The sequence below is a fragment of the Rhinatrema bivittatum genome, chromosome 13 (assembly GCF_901001135.1).
Source record: "Rhinatrema bivittatum chromosome 13, aRhiBiv1.1, whole genome shotgun sequence".
NCBI classification, from domain to species: domain Eukaryota; kingdom Metazoa; phylum Chordata; class Amphibia; order Gymnophiona; family Rhinatrematidae; genus Rhinatrema; species Rhinatrema bivittatum.
Genome location: NC_042627.1, coordinates 10257198 through 10270990, shown reverse-complemented (window position 1 = coordinate 10270990; position 13793 = coordinate 10257198). Strand labels below are relative to the sequence as shown.

At 50.3% G+C, this 13793-nt stretch overlaps 1 protein-coding gene across 9 annotated transcripts in view; it reads left to right on the top strand.

The window, feature by feature from the left end:
• Nucleotides 1–13793, top strand: part of LOC115074783 (mucosa-associated lymphoid tissue lymphoma translocation protein 1-like) — a 99708-nt gene that overhangs the window by 40634 nt on the left and 45281 nt on the right. For all 9 annotated transcript variants that reach the window (XR_003852341.1, XR_003852340.1, XM_029574607.1 and 6 more), the window contains exons 4-7: nt 630–783; nt 3377–3558; nt 11760–11856; nt 12465–12512. Coding sequence is in view for 7 of the 9 variants with exons in the window: in XM_029574607.1 (XP_029430467.1) it covers nt 630–783; nt 3377–3558; nt 11760–11856; nt 12465–12512 (481 nt within the window). In the remaining 2 variants the exon portion in view is untranslated. The remainder of the gene's footprint in view (nt 1–629; nt 784–3376; nt 3559–11759; nt 11857–12464; nt 12513–13793) is intronic.

The following is a 13793-nucleotide window of genomic DNA, read 5'->3' as shown; positions in this document are numbered from 1 at the left end:
TTTTTTTTCCTATCCTGTAGTTCAGGGAAAAACCGGTCCTAATACAATTCTAATTGGAAGTATATATTGTTCTGTAAAACATTTCTGAAACTGCTATATTTACATCTGATCAGAGTTCACGCTAGATCATCATCTTGGGCACCTCCAGAGGACTCGGCGTGTTTCTGAATACGCTGAAGCCTTCCATGCTTCCTGGTGCTGTCCGGCTGCATCGCTGTCCGCCGGCTCCTCGCCCATCCGTTCAGACTTTTTTTTTTTTTTTTTTTTTTGTGCCACAGTAAGGAAAGAAACTGGGAGTTTCCTTTTTAGATTTCTCTGAAAGTCGGAGCCCAGATACAAAGTCATGGGGGGAAGGGCAATAGTGAAAACGAACTGCATTGGTGCAAACTCCACTGGCGCTTTTAGCCGTGGGCCTTGCTCGGGCTTTTGCTTTGACTATTGCCCCCGGATAAATTAAGCGCAGAGGTTGGGCCCGCTTTTTCTGCGTGTCATTTTCCCCTTTGGAGACCGCAATAATCAAACAGTAGCCAGTGTAAGAAAGGGTTGAATTGTGACCTCTCATTTGGTGCTGCTGCCACTCCGTGCTGCCCGGCCTCTCCTTACTGGATGCATATATTATCTTTTAACAGTTTCCCTGCTGCCAGATTCCTGGTGCCACCCAGCCGGACCTGTGCATCCTGGCCCAGGAGACCCAGCTGTACAGATGCAGAGTCAATGACCAGCACCGGAACTCCAAGTTCAGTCACTGGGTGAAGGTCAAAGTTCAGCAGAATGTGGACAAAGGTAGGAAAATGCCAGGGGGCTCTGTTGTTCTGAGGAGTCCGAGGGTTCAGGTTGGTCTGGTCCTTGGATATCAGAAAATTCTGTGGGCGCGGCGTTGGAAGCCCTTTCTGCGTTTTGGGATGCAGCCTGCTAGCAGGACCCCGAGTTTTGAAGGAAGCAAAAGCAGCAATTCATGGAAATCGTTTACTTCTAGCACCTTAATGTGGGAGGGTTTTGTGGATTTTTTTTGCAGTTACGTGACCTTTCCAGTCAGAGGTGAACCCATATATCCTGGTTTCATCTCCGTGTGCAGAAAGTCACCTTGAAAAACGAGACTTCTAGGTGTCGTACGGTAACGGTGCCCGCTTGTAGCGCTTCTGAGTAATATTCGTTTCATTCTTAAAACGAAAGGAAACCAAACCATTTTTTTTTCGCACTTTTGCAGTTATTTATTTACGCACCATCTGTTTATCCCCTCCATTTCTTGAAGGTCCATGAAGTCTCCCATCCTTCCACTCCCTGCTAATCGCATCTTGGGACAGCTTCTTAATGGTTAATTATCAAAAAGTGCTAAGCCGTCTCACTAGGGGTCTCGGGGCCTGGATCTGTCTGGCTGCAGCGTTTGCCTGGCAGCCCTACGGGGAGCCTCTTTGAAAGCAGGGTCTTTCCGGGGACCTGGCGGCGCTGGCCGGGGAAGATGTTAGCCGGCTCTGGGGGATGTTCACCGAGCTGCACGGTAAACATCTTACGCTATGATAACTTGTGAGGTATTTTAAATACCGCAAGTTGTTTCATGTCGCCGAAATGATAATGAGCTGCTTTGCATGCAAAGGAGCTCATTACTAGGCAATTTCATTGAAAACAAAAATAGGGCAAATTTCCTGAAAAATCGCAAGCTAAGCCGTAGCTTAGCTTTTCCCATGCTAAACACACGTTCCAGTGCTTAAAGGGCCTAAACAGCTCCCCCTGACAGCGCGCCAGAACCCCAGGGTCGCTATGAGACCCCTTGCTGCCTCTGAAGGCGAACCCTAATGCAAAATAATTAATAATATAAAATTGCGCCGCGAACACCCTGCCAACCCTGCCCTTTTGGAAATAAAGATGACCCCCTCCCCCACTCCATTCTTGGGCATCCCCTCCCCTAGCCCACCCCACTCCCAACCTCCTGTCAGGCAATGCATACCTTGAGCAGCTTGGTGGCCTAGTGGGGCCTGGAGTGGCCCCTACTTTCCAAGCCCTGTGCCATCTGATTTAAAATAACAAAGGCTGGCCACTGTTCAAGTTATGGCCCTATCACGTGGAAGAGGCCTAACCTGAATTTCGGCTGCCTTTGCCGTTTTGAATCAGATGGCACAGGGCTCAGAGCCTAATGAGGCAGTCTAGGTCCCACTAGGAAACCAGGTTGTTCAGAGGGTGTGTGCAGGAGATTAGGTTAGGGGGGGTTTGGAGACTGGTCAGGGGTCCTTTTTTTTTTTTTTGCAAGGGTCCGGGTTAGAATGAAAGGGGGAGGGGTGTTTGTCATGTGATTTTAAATTACATTTTTTTTTCTTTGTAATGGGACCACATCTAGAGGGGGCGGGGGATTGAAAGAGAGAGTCTCACAACAACCCCATTGTTTTGGGACACACTGAGGGGGTGTCTCCTTTGAGCTGCTTGGGGCCTTGTAACACGATGGCATCCCCTGGGTTAAGGGGCTGCCATCACACCATATTAGAGGGGCTACTAACCCATGGCATTTTTCCTGGCGTATTTTATTGCCGAGAAAAAAATAACACGTGGCTTTCTAAACTGCAGTACCGAGTACCACGGCTTAGAAAGCCTGCGGCATTTCCCCCAATGTCTGAGCGCTAGAACAGCAGGCATAACATGGGCCGGCTACATTCTGGCTGGCTAAGTTTAGTCACATTTTCCACCTCAGCTGAAAATTTGTGTAGATCTTCCCAGGTACAACGCAGTCTGCGATCCTACGGCTGATCCGCAGACTGAAAATCCCCCCTCCTCCCACCTCAGTTTCTCACTTGCTGTTGTTGTGAGCTGGGGAAGAGTCGAACCTTTGCAGGACATTTTGACGTTCACGTTTCTGCAGCTGGCAGTGATGGGGCAGGTGAACAGCTGCACGGTCTCACCGCTGCGGTGAGGTGTCCGAGCAGGGGTGTGGTTTCGTTGGCCGGACCGCAGTGACCTTCAGCTTCCTGCCCTTTCCATCGGTGATCTCTCTGCGTTCTTCCTCAAGAGCTGGACTGTGACAGGAGCGGTTCAGTGCCGTCTGTTGCTCAGGCTGCCTGCATTTAGGAGCTATCCCCATCAGCTCTCCACCAGATCGGTACTTCAGTATCACGATACCAAAATCATCGGGAGCTGAAAGTATTTTTACGATTTCCATCCATGATTTGCTTTTCAAAGTCGGCTTCTCTAAGCACATATTCTTGTCAGGATCCCTTAAGTCCATATATTCTTATCACAGGTTTATTCCAGGCTGCTGGTTTTGACCAAGTAAACTCTTTTTTTTTTGTTTCTTTGCACGAGGAATGCTTCAGGGCCTACACCCATTTCACGAGCACCTCCCCTCCAACCTGTTCCAGTAATTTCTGTTTCTGCTTTGTTTTCCCCCCAGATCTGTTGCCAGCGAGGTGGGAAGGAGAACCAATCATAGTGGTAAACCCCAAAGCGGCAACCGTGAAGGCAGGGAGGCAAGTGCTGCTGAAGTGCGTGGCGCTGGGGATACCCGCCCCCGGCTACCAGTGGTACCACAACGGGACCGTTCTGCACTGCCGGAAGAGGAAATCGGAGCTCCTGGTAATGCCCCTTTTGAGATTATTTACAGACCGCGGGAGTTGGCGCGGGAGCAAGGAGAGGCAAAAGCAACGGGGCTCCTAGAATTCAGAGCAGCGAGTTTCGAGGCCTCTCTGCAAAGCAGTTTTCCTCATAGACACAAGGTGGACGTTTTTCTGAGTCATTTACCTGGGTGAACTGTGGGAACTCCCCCGCGCTGTTTCGCAATGCTCGCGCCATTAGCCTCATTTAGGGAAGGTGTTCCCTGGAGCATGTTCTGGGCAGGGACAGAGAGTGACCTGTGTGGGTTGTATTTTTGAATCTGAATGCGATAATATTTGCTCCTGACAATTTACCTGCATGAAAATCAGATGCAAAATGCATTGGGTATTCTGTAGGCATGGACAATTTTCCAAGGGAATGCACACGCGTGCAGATAAGTGCGTCCACTGCACCGAGGCAGTAAGTTTGAGAATTGCTGCTCCTCCCCCTCCACTAAAATGGGAAAAGACCTTTGGCATATCAGGCCCTGATAATGATTTATGTTGTTAGAATCGTCTTTGAACCGCATAAATCTAACCAAAATCCACTCCCCTGTCTCCGCTCTCATGGGGCCAAAATCTTTTACACAGGCAGAGGGCAGGCACTTTTTCAGTTCCAAGCATAAAAGCACTTTTACCTTTTGTAAATGTTTGGGAAAGTTCGTTCTGGTTTTCGAAGCCATTTCCGTGCATTCGTGGCTGTTGCAGCACGGCTCGGGGATCTGGGTTTGTAAAAATGTGCTTTCACGTGTACTTTTACCAGCTCACAAAATGGACGTTTTGGGGAGTGGAGTTTCGATTTCACGCTCGTACTTAATTCCCGCGCAGCCTGCCCAGAGCCGGCGTAACTCGGGGCAAAGTAAGCATAGTGAATGGCGGCAGATAAAGACCAAACGTGGGCCCATCTGGGTCTGCCCAGCGACGATCTGATGCACATCTGCAAAAAGCAGATCAGATTTCCACCCGAAATCCAACCCCGAGTCCCGCCGCCTCCCCCTTTTTAGGGTTGCAAACTTAGCTCTGCCCAGTTTTACCCCCAAAGCCTTCCAGGAAGCACAGTGCAGCCCCGAGCTGCGACCATTGCTCGGTCCCCTCGTTGCCCTTTCTCTTACCACGAGGGATCCTCCCTGTCCAGCCCAGGCTTTTTTTTTTTTTTTTGTCGTCCTGTTACTGTCCTCGTCTTCGTCGCCTCTTGGTGCGAGCAGGGACTTGCACGCCCTTCCACAGGATTTTCAAAGTGAAAGGGCAGGCCGGCTTTGAAAATGAAGGCAAAGCTCGTGGGGGGGGGGGGGAAAGGTCCCTCCCGACATCTGATCATTTCCCAAAGCAGTGCTTTACCGGAGGAAATGTCCTTTTACAGAAGAGCCCGCTCGATAGGAGGGTAAACGTACGTGCCGCGTCGTGGGCGCACCCGAGTCTACCAGCAGCAGCAGGCAAAGGCGTCCCTGAGGGACGGGGATGACGCGGGGGCCTGCATGCGTCTCCATTATCAAGATATTGACATGAATTCTCCCCCTCCCTCCCCCACGGGCAGCTTCGGTGGGATTTATCTGATCTGATGCATTTTTCCGCTGGTATTCCACGCACTTTCCAAAACGGCCCAGGGCAGACGAGCGCACTTCCCCCATGGGAAAATCCGTACAAAGTGTGCGGGTGCACGACTTCAATTTTATGGGGGCCTGTTCCAAAATTAACTCCATATTTATTTATTTATTTATTTATTTATTTGTCCAGCCACTTAAAATACCTGTATCCCGCTCGGTCACAAGCGCCTGGCGGCTAACAGAGTAACCTTCAAAATAAAATGTACAGATGCCATAAAAACATAAATAGAAAACATGAAATACACCGCAGTCGTTAAAGGAAGCAGACATCAGCATTGCATCTCGCATCCCTCCAAGCACTGAGATAAGATCGCAAGAAAGGCAGATGCCCTGTGAACAAGCACTCAAATGCCTGAGCAAACGAGAGTGCCTTCTGCTATTCCTGATCACAGAGGCTTCAGCCTTGATGAGAAAGGAGATCTATAGGAGTGAGGAGGGACGGGAGCAGTTCCAGGAACAGTACGGTGGCACCGTGGCACCGTGGCAGCGGCAGAGGAAGTGCTGCGTTTAAAAAGGGCTCGTGAGAATTTAAAGTAGGAGAGGGAAGTGAGAGAGAGAGAGGCCTGTGCAGACTGCAGTTGGAGGCATAAGCAACGGTTTTGTATAATGAAGAGAAGCTGAGAGGCCCTCCGCGTGTCCCTTCTATATGTCCCGGCCTGCTTTGTGGTGGACGTTCTTCTACCTGCTGCAGATTCTTTTCCTGCCAGTGAATCTGCCTCAGTCTACTGCAAATGTATTCTCCCCTGTCCAGTCTGGGGGTCATTTTGTAACGGCCCCCATAAATTAAATCTGCGCAAGTTAAAAGCGCCCCCTCTTACAGTGGTAGCAATAAATAGTAAAGCGACGTGGTGTTCTCCACAGAGTCTCTCTCTCTCGGAAGGTCGCGGCGCATTGATCAGCGCATGAAGCAAAAACAAATAGCGCAGGTGCACTAAATGTATTGCATCTTGCGGAAATTACTGAGGCGGGAGCAGAGAAATTAGCTTAACCAAGCCCGGTGCTATATTTATAGCAGTTTGATAAATCTAGGGGTAAGTAAGATCGCTGGATTACTAACCAAAAAGTTCTACTTAGCCAGAGAAGTAAGATAGATGGATAACTAGTGTGTGAGGACTTGTATGGCTATCTTACTTATCCGGCTAAGCAGTGCTTTTTAAGAATTATCTGGCTAAACGTTGGCAAAGCCACCACATAGTCGGATAGGTCAAAATGTATCTGTATAAATGGCACACATCTACTTTGTGTGTGTATTTATGCTCCTATTTTTAATCATTTTCACGGGGAAATTTAACTCACAGATTTTCCTTAGCATATTTTTACGTGTGTAAATCGTCAAATTTTATAGTGTGCACACATGAAGGAAATTACCAGTTTCCCCAGTTTATCTCTAGGTCATCAAGACCCCCCTGGTTCTTCAGCCTGAACTCCCCCCAGTTTAACCTGACCCCTCACCCAGTCAGTATTTGGCTATAAAGAATTCTATTCTGACTTACACTTGATAATTAGCAGGGGAAACGTGCGCAGGTAACAGCCGTATGCGTGTCGCCTTCGCAGTTTATAAAATAGCACCTTATATACATAAACGTTGGCCCCACCCTGGAATGCCCCCGGTTCGTCTCCTTTTTAATCAAGGAAATATCTTTGCGCACCATCACTTGCATGCGTATGTTTGAGGTTTATAAAGTAACACTTGCGTGAATATTTGTGTGCGCGTGCAATTCTTTTCAAATTCCCCTTTTAGACTGTAAGCTCGCTGGGGCAGGGGCTCTTAACCTGTACGTAACTTGCTGTGGATCGCCCTGGAGATGGTATTATATAAATGACATGCCAGGACTGGCAGAAATCATCAGAATTGATGTTTTTGGTGTACAGCCAGTAAATGGACAGGGCTTACAAGTGGCATTTTTTTTGCAGTGAATCAGGAAGTCACGTCCTGGCTCAGCCCTTAGCGCAGCTCCTGGACCTTCATTCAGGGACTTTCCAAAGGGAGAGCTGGAAGGTTGTCATTGAATTGCTATGAAGTGTTTTTTTGGGTTTTTTTTTCTCTTTGCACAAGACCAGTCACAAGTTATTCAGGGGCAGGCAATTCCCTGTAGTGTTTGTGCTGTTTTATTTAACTCTGTGTGGGTGGATAATGTGTGGCGTAATTAAAGAGCTGCCTGGTGAAGTTACAGTGAGATGTGTGCGCACTGGGGACACTTTATATGCCTGTCCCTATGTATGTGCTTTTACTGTTTGCGCCTGGCAGTTTCCTCCTGCTCCTCTGTACCTCTAGCTGATCTGGCACCATGAGCTTTCATCCACAATTACCTGAGTATTTATTTTAATCCTATTTTATATCCTGCTCCCCTCCCCTGTACCTATTCTGGTCATTCCTTCAGGAACCCTGCACTCATGGGCGCTGAATTTGGCTACCAGCTGTCACTCCTCTCCCCGAGGGCTGTGAACGCTGCCTCCTGTAGCATTTCTAGCCTCAGCCATCCCAGGAAGCAGAAGACCTGACTCGGGGATCACACGGGGGACCTTCCACCTGGCAGTTAACCACCTGAGCCACCGAGCTGTGCCGGTGTATGTGCTTCTACACGTGTGTGTGTGTGTGTGTGTGTGTGTATGTTTGTGGCACTGGATGCACACCAATCTCCTTATTTATACCTTTGCCCATGTGCTGAAGACAAGGTCCCCTGGCGGTCAGCTGATTCCTCCTGCCTGATTCAGCAGTAGCAGAGGGAACTGGCAGATTACAAGGAAATCTTTGTAGATATCATGCAGTCTCTTCCGAACCTGCCTAAGCCCACCTTTCCCAGTGCGGAGAGCGGCTGCTGTGCCCGTGCATCTGTCCCGTCTCTGCATGCACAGATCCCTCCTGCAGATTTCCATTCCCACGCGCCCGGGGGGGGTTGAAGCAGCTCCAGCGTGGGAAGCTTGCGAGCAGCGGCACCGCTCCTCCAGGCTTCATCCCTGGGCCGTTGGGCATTGGGGCAGCTCTTCCTAAAGCATTTGCAATTCAGTTACGGTAGGGGGGTCATTTTGGAAAAAGTGGGGCATAATCCTTGCCTTTTGAAAATTACCAGGGGGGTTGTGGTGGGAAAAGTGCGCTCTCACGGCTCTGTTACACGTGCACGTTTCCTCTCCTCGCATTCCGGTGGTGGGGTGGGGGGAGGAGCGTGGGGATGGGGGAAAGCATTTGCACCCCCACTTTCAACACCATGCGCCTAAACGCCAGTGCGGATGGTTACGGCCGCCCTGGAGCAGTTGGTACCTTCCTGTGCCTGTGCCGATGCTCGCTGTTGGATAGACTGCAAGTGCTCAAAGCGGACTCCTGCGCTTCAGAGGTCTGGGCTGGAGTGGGATTTTAGGCCTCTGGGGACTGCCCCTCCCAAATCGAAGCAAATCTTCCAGTACTTACCTCAGGCCTGGGCGTTCTCGGGTCAATATTGAAATGCTTTGCATGGCCACCATCCGCTTTTCACCGTGCCCCCGCTCGAAGCAGTTTAAAAATTCCCTTTGCCTGGCTCAAGGTTGCTGTGCGCCCGGATTCAGCCGGACAAAAACAGACCGGGGGGGGGGGGGGATTTTCATTTAGCGAGCTTGGCGTGCTATTCAGTGCTAAATATCAGCTGGCAAAGTGCGGTTACACGAAGAGCCGGCCGGAAACCTGCCCAGCTTGCACGCAGGTAAAAAGTGCGCACGGGGATCAACAACGCTTGTGCCCTTGCACGTGGAAAACGTAAGCGGGCTCAGAGGTCGGGGGAGGCCAATGCATACGGTTTTGCACCGTAAAAGGTATCTGCACGTACCCTCCCTTTGAGGATCGCTTTGCGGGTAAAAGCGCCTGTCGGCTTTACAACCATCTCTAGAGGTTTGAAACGTATCCCCCGTAAGCCCTAAATGTGAGCCCAGAGAGGTTCCGTGACCTGTTCAGGGTCACGATAACTGACCTGACCTCTCCTGGTTTGCAGACCTGCGCTAGAAAAGCAGTGCTGTACGGTCAGCTCTAGAATCCTTTGCCACCCTCGTTCTTCTCCAGTGTGCGGCAGTGTAAATGTATCGCACTGCTTTTAGCACTGACATCTCTGCAACTTACTTAGAGGCTCAGCGAGCAGAGGACAGGACACTGGAAGAGGAAGCTCTGCCAGACTGCTGTCTTCCCAGAAATATAGGTAAGGAGAGGTGCCAGGGACTTAACCTTGCAGTACCAGGGCTGCCGAATGGGCTTAACAAATTCCCCTACTGCTAGCCAGATCCTTTAATGCTGGCAGAAAATGTGCAAAGTCTTGCAGACCTGGAGCATCCTTTATTGCATAAAGATCAGGATTTCTGCTCTCTGCAAGAATCTAGCATGAACTAATGCAGCCTGATTGCTAGAATGCAAGCCCGTATGTGAATCCTTTCTCCCCCACCCCCAAAGAAAAACCCCTGTCAGGATCCTCTTGGACTCCCTGAACTCTCCTGAAAATCTGGTGTGGCTGGGACACCGTACACAAAGGGATTATAGAGACATGCACACGCAGAGTCCTGGCGATCTCAGAAATCTTCCCTTTGGAGCGCAGGCTGAAAAGGAACTGACCTGGTTTAGAACGGAGTTGGAAGGCTCCTGGAAGAAGAGCACTTATGTGTTGCAATAGCCGACAGATATACAGTGCCACCCACTGACACGTGCAGGGCAGCCTGGCATCTGGAAATACAGGTAGGACAGCTCTGGTGAGTCTGCATTGGTTTGAGTAATGATTTCAGATTCCCATTACCTAACAGTTTTGAGTTGAATTGTCCAGGCCTGAGGTCCTTACCTGCTGGGGTAATACCCACATCAGCGGAAAGGCCGGACTGGCTGTAACTGCGAAGTACCGGCCGTGGCCAGCTGACAGGGAAGGGTAAACATGGAGTTGTACTTAAGGAGGATTTTGTGCTCCCAGGACAAAGCATATTTGAAAATTTGCTTTCAGTTGCTGACTTATGGGGCCTTGTACTTTGTTGCCTACAGGCTAACCAACTGGTTTTCAAAGGAAAACTCCCTGCAGAGGTTCCCTTTGAAAATCTATGCATACTGGTGCCAGGTCCGGGTGCCAACTGGTTCCAGACTCATCCGTCAGGGTGCAGGGACGCCTATTTCTGATTTCTTTTGCACCCCCTAAGGAAAGCCAGACTACGAGTCCCTGCACACAGTGGGGTAAACCCAGGGCTGGATCAACCCTGTTGAGTGAATCTGGAGCCAGTTGGCAACCCTAATGCCAGGGGCCTTTTTTTTACAACGTCTGCCTTTCAAGTTGCAAAGTACATGGGGGGGGAAACGGGGTAAAGCAGGCTGAAGTCCTCATGTTTTACTTTTCCTGGCCTGCCCTGACCCCGCCCCCAGCTCCGCCCCCCCCCCCCCAGGGAAGTCTATAGACACTGTGGGCAGGAAGCTGACTTCTCCCTGCAATGGGGAGGGGGTGGGGCAATGTTCAAAGGAATTTTTTTTCCACTGGTAAACGCCCCTGAAAAGGCAGGATAGCACGAGAAAAGGGGTGCAGTTATTTTAAGGGCCTGAAAGCAGGTGCAGCGATTTCATTTTGAAACGCCGGGCCTACTTTCATGTGCCTGCGCGGTGTCTGATTCGAAGCCGGTGCGCAGAACACGAGCACCCGCCCTTTCCCCGCTCGCTGCAAAGTTTTCTAAAGGAAGCTCTGCGGGGGAGTTTCCCCTTTGACGGCCCAAAATGCCCGTCGTGGATCTGCACCACCGCAGCAGGGGGGAGGTGTCCGAAAATAGCGGTTTGTCTCCCGTGTTCGCCGCGCCCACGCCTTACTCCAGAGCTCACGTCACGGTGCAGTAGAGCAGACCCTTCCCCTAGGCAGCGGAGGTCTCTCTCTTTACCTCGCCTGTGATCGACTGCTGCCCCACATCCGCAACCGCCCTCCTCCTTCTGTTTTTCTTCTGGGTCACCTCGTCTTGCCAGTGATTCACTTAAGGCCTTCTCCTCCGCGGGAAAGACCCTAAGATTGAAAGCTCGGCTTGACTCGTCTGACTCTGGGTCTTCCATTTTATCCGCCTGCCGCTGTATCTGTTATCCTGCGCTGCAGAGAGAGAAATAAGCACACCTGCTGGTTCGGCAGGCAAGGGAAGAGGCTGCCAGCCACACTACTGAACCGCTGGTAGAGTTTCAGATCTTGCACAACAGTTAACTCCCCGCCTTGTTTTGCTCTCCTTCACCCTGTTATCTTCATCGGTGGAATGATTGCTTAAGGGTCTGCCTGCTCGATGGGGCCTGGAAGTGCGCTGGGTTCCTCACACAGCTTTTGCATGCAGACTTTTTATTCCCACTCCAACAAGGAGTTTTGTGCACACAAATCAGTGCTCCATACGGTTCCTAACCAGCCCCATTTTCTCAGGACAGGTTGAGTGCAGTGATTGGATGGGGGGGACTGTATTTCTGATTTTCTGAAGGAAAAGCAGGAGCACGAATCAGGGCCTGCGGGGAAGGAAAAGCAGGACTGGGCCCAACCTGTGCCACAAACACAGGGGTTTGCTGAGTAACTTGCGAGAATACTTATTTATGTATTTGCTGAGACTCGGCTCTGCTTGTTCTCCATCTCTGTTCTAGATAAAGGCTGAAAAAGTGAGCGAGAGCGGCAGTTACCTGTGCTGCGTGACCAACGAAAGAGGGGAGCACTGGAGCCGTCCCGTGGAAGTCACCATAGGTAAATATACGAGCAGGGCCGCAGGCCGCGGATACTGTGTGTGCAATAGGCGGGGGGCTCACCGGTGATGGATGCGAGATGTCCAGGCAGGAGTCTGCCATGATGGGGGAGTGGGAGGAGAGGTGCGGTTTTCAACCCAATCAGAATACCCGCAGAATCCATGGGTACTGTTACCCCGTGTCCTGGTGCACCAGTTCCCAAAGGGAGAGCAGGCGCTAATTTCTGAAAGTAAAATGTGCGGCTTGGCTGCATGCAGTTTGGGGGGAGTTGGACGCACGTTTTCGACGCACTATTACCCCTTACTGTATAAGGGGTAAAGCTAGCGCATCGAAAACGCGCATCCAAACCCGGGCTAACAGTGCGCACTGTACTGTATCGGCCTGTAAGTAAATAAATGCATGCAGCAGCCAGGGGTCTCTGGTGATAGATACCGTGTATGCATCAGAAGGGATAGGTGCACAACCACCAGCAATGAGAACCCAGGAATCACTGGTGATGAGCTTTTCCATTGCAAGAAGCTGAATTGTGAATGCCATTTTGGAAAACGTGTTGCGATGTGCTACTATTCTTCTTCAAATGTGTTTGATTTTGTTCTTCTTGTCTGATAGTTGAGGATATCATTCTCCAACCTTCTGCACAGCTGCCACTCTCTTCAGGTTAGTGGTACAATATTTGTAGTCTCTTCTCTCTCTTTTTCTGTGGTTGTTGATGGACTCGACTGGGAGGTGAACTCTACCAGCACCTTGCAAAACCACCACCACCACAGGAAGCTCAGCATGATGCCACTGTCAGACCAGGACAACCATCACTGCCACTCTCTCACAAGCCCTCAACCAGAATCCATCGCCAGTAAAACTACATTACTCCTGCACTTTTCAGTGCCTCCTACAGCAGCATCCCCATCGCTAACAGCCCCAGTACAGCTACCAGTACCACTTTCATCTGTTTTCCCAGCAACAGTCAAATGGCAGAGCACCAGCACTAAACCCCACCTCCTGGTGTGGTTCTGCAGTGCAGGGTCCCGAGGAAGCGGTTACACCATCTTCTGGGCACAGCACCCAGAAATGGAATGACCCGCAGCAGTTTTTCTCTCATACTCCTTTCCTGCTAGAATAAACACAGGGCCAGGTGAACTAAAGGTTTTCCTTTATTTTGGGGCTATGGAGAAAATGCCTGGTACATATATCCTGGTTCATGGTGTCTGAGTGCTACTATGATGAGCCCATGACTAAGGAAACAGGATGTCCTGCCGTCGAGTTTTCATTTAAGAGTGATATCGGGTTTTACTTTGCTGCTCCCTATTGCTTAGGGGCAGGGAAAGGTGCATTTGATTTCTTTTTGCTCCCCCTCCACTCCCACACCCCTACCACTGAGAAGACTATAACGGTGTTCACTTCTTTGGAAGACCTGTGTGGGTCCTAATACCTGTGAACTGCATTTTTTTAATAGATCTTTTAGTACAGAAAAGCAAGAAGGTGCTTACCAAGAACAGCAGTGAGAAAGGTACAGCACAGCAGCCTTCTGCTAATGCCAGGCTGAGAGTAAAGGCATGGGCTGCAGGAGGGACCTTACTGATGCACTAATATTGCCTCCACCTTCTCTTCTAATTTCATTTCTCCTGCTTGTCTGGCATCGCCACATGGCCAGGACGGAATTTCTTGTTTCCCCCACTCCGCCCTCAAACCTACAATGCATCTCCCCCCTTTTTGTAACTCTGTGAATGGTGCTCTCGTTCTTCCAGGTCCCTTGACCCATAACCTCGGGGGGTCAGCTTTGATGGCTCGCTCTCCTTCTCTACACGCTTCCAAAACACTGCTAAAGCATACTGTTTCTTCTTCTACAACTGGGGTGGCCAACTCTGATCCTCAAGAACCACGAACGGGTCTGGTTTTCAGGATATCCACAATGAACATGCATGAGGTATTTTGGCAGACAGC